The 845-nt window shown below is 50.9% G+C and overlaps 1 protein-coding gene across 1 annotated transcript in view; it reads left to right on the top strand.

The window, feature by feature from the left end:
- Window positions 1–443: 443 nt before the first annotated feature.
- LOC105448279 (zinc finger protein 525-like) overlaps window positions 444–845 on the top strand; it is a 2,423-nt gene continuing 2,021 nt past the window's right edge. Inside the window, exon 1 of the mRNA XM_011686783.1 lies at window positions 444–457. Within this exon, the coding sequence (XP_011685085.1) occupies window positions 444–457 (14 nt within the window). The remainder of the gene's footprint in view (window positions 458–845) is intronic.

The following is an 845-nucleotide window of genomic DNA, read 5'->3' as shown; positions in this document are numbered from 1 at the left end:
GTCTGTGTCAGAGAGGTTGGCGACTGCGGCACCCTAACCTCCTGTGACTGGCCTGACTGCGACTGCAGTGGGGCAGTAGCATTTTGAGACGCTTCAGCTTCAATGCTTATGGGGGCCTGACCCGCCATAAGGCTGCTGTCCCCAGGCTGTTGTCCCTCCTCGGAATGTTGCTCAACTGCCCGGAGGGGGAAGGTCCCCCGGGGCGTCAGGCGAGAGTGTCGTTGCGACACGCGAACGCACCTCGATCGCGGCCATCCTTTCGCATTGAGCGGTCACGAACGCCAGGATACGATCCAAACAAGAGGCTGAAAGAGAGCGTTCTCGAGAACGCGAACTGGATCTGTCCGGTCTGTGCGGCCTCAATGCGTCATTCGGGGAATCCCTCGAGAAATCGCGTTTGAGCCGTTTGTGATGTCGAGGGGACCGGGAACGATGTCTTCGCGATGATTTGCCCATCGTAGGTCACAACAAACTGTTAAAAAGACACTAAACGCTGCTGAAAAACACGGAAAAAACCGACGTTGCTGTGAGTCGTTCGACGAACAGAAACCACAATGAAGAAACATGGCGCGCACGCGCCAATAGTGGCTGCGCGCAAGCCAACAGCGGCTGCGCGGGAGGGCGCTTAGGGCGCAGTTTTCACTCTGGCGGTGCAACTTTTTGAAAGTCTGTTCAATCGACGTGCAAGGATGCACTACTACATAGTTATTTTCCATCCGGACGAGACCATAGGCATAATTTTGAAATTACCCTTTAAAGTTAAACTTAATTAACTTTAATTTTAACTTTGTTTTGTTATATTTCGAAAACCATAATAAATATCAAAAAATGTTTTATACAAAAGT

This window comes from Wasmannia auropunctata, unplaced genomic scaffold (assembly GCF_000956235.1).
Source record: "Wasmannia auropunctata unplaced genomic scaffold, wasmannia.A_1.0 LD336116.1, whole genome shotgun sequence".
Classification (NCBI taxonomy): Eukaryota; Metazoa; Arthropoda; class Insecta; order Hymenoptera; family Formicidae; genus Wasmannia; species Wasmannia auropunctata.
This window is presented reverse-complemented; position numbering and strand designations above follow the sequence as displayed.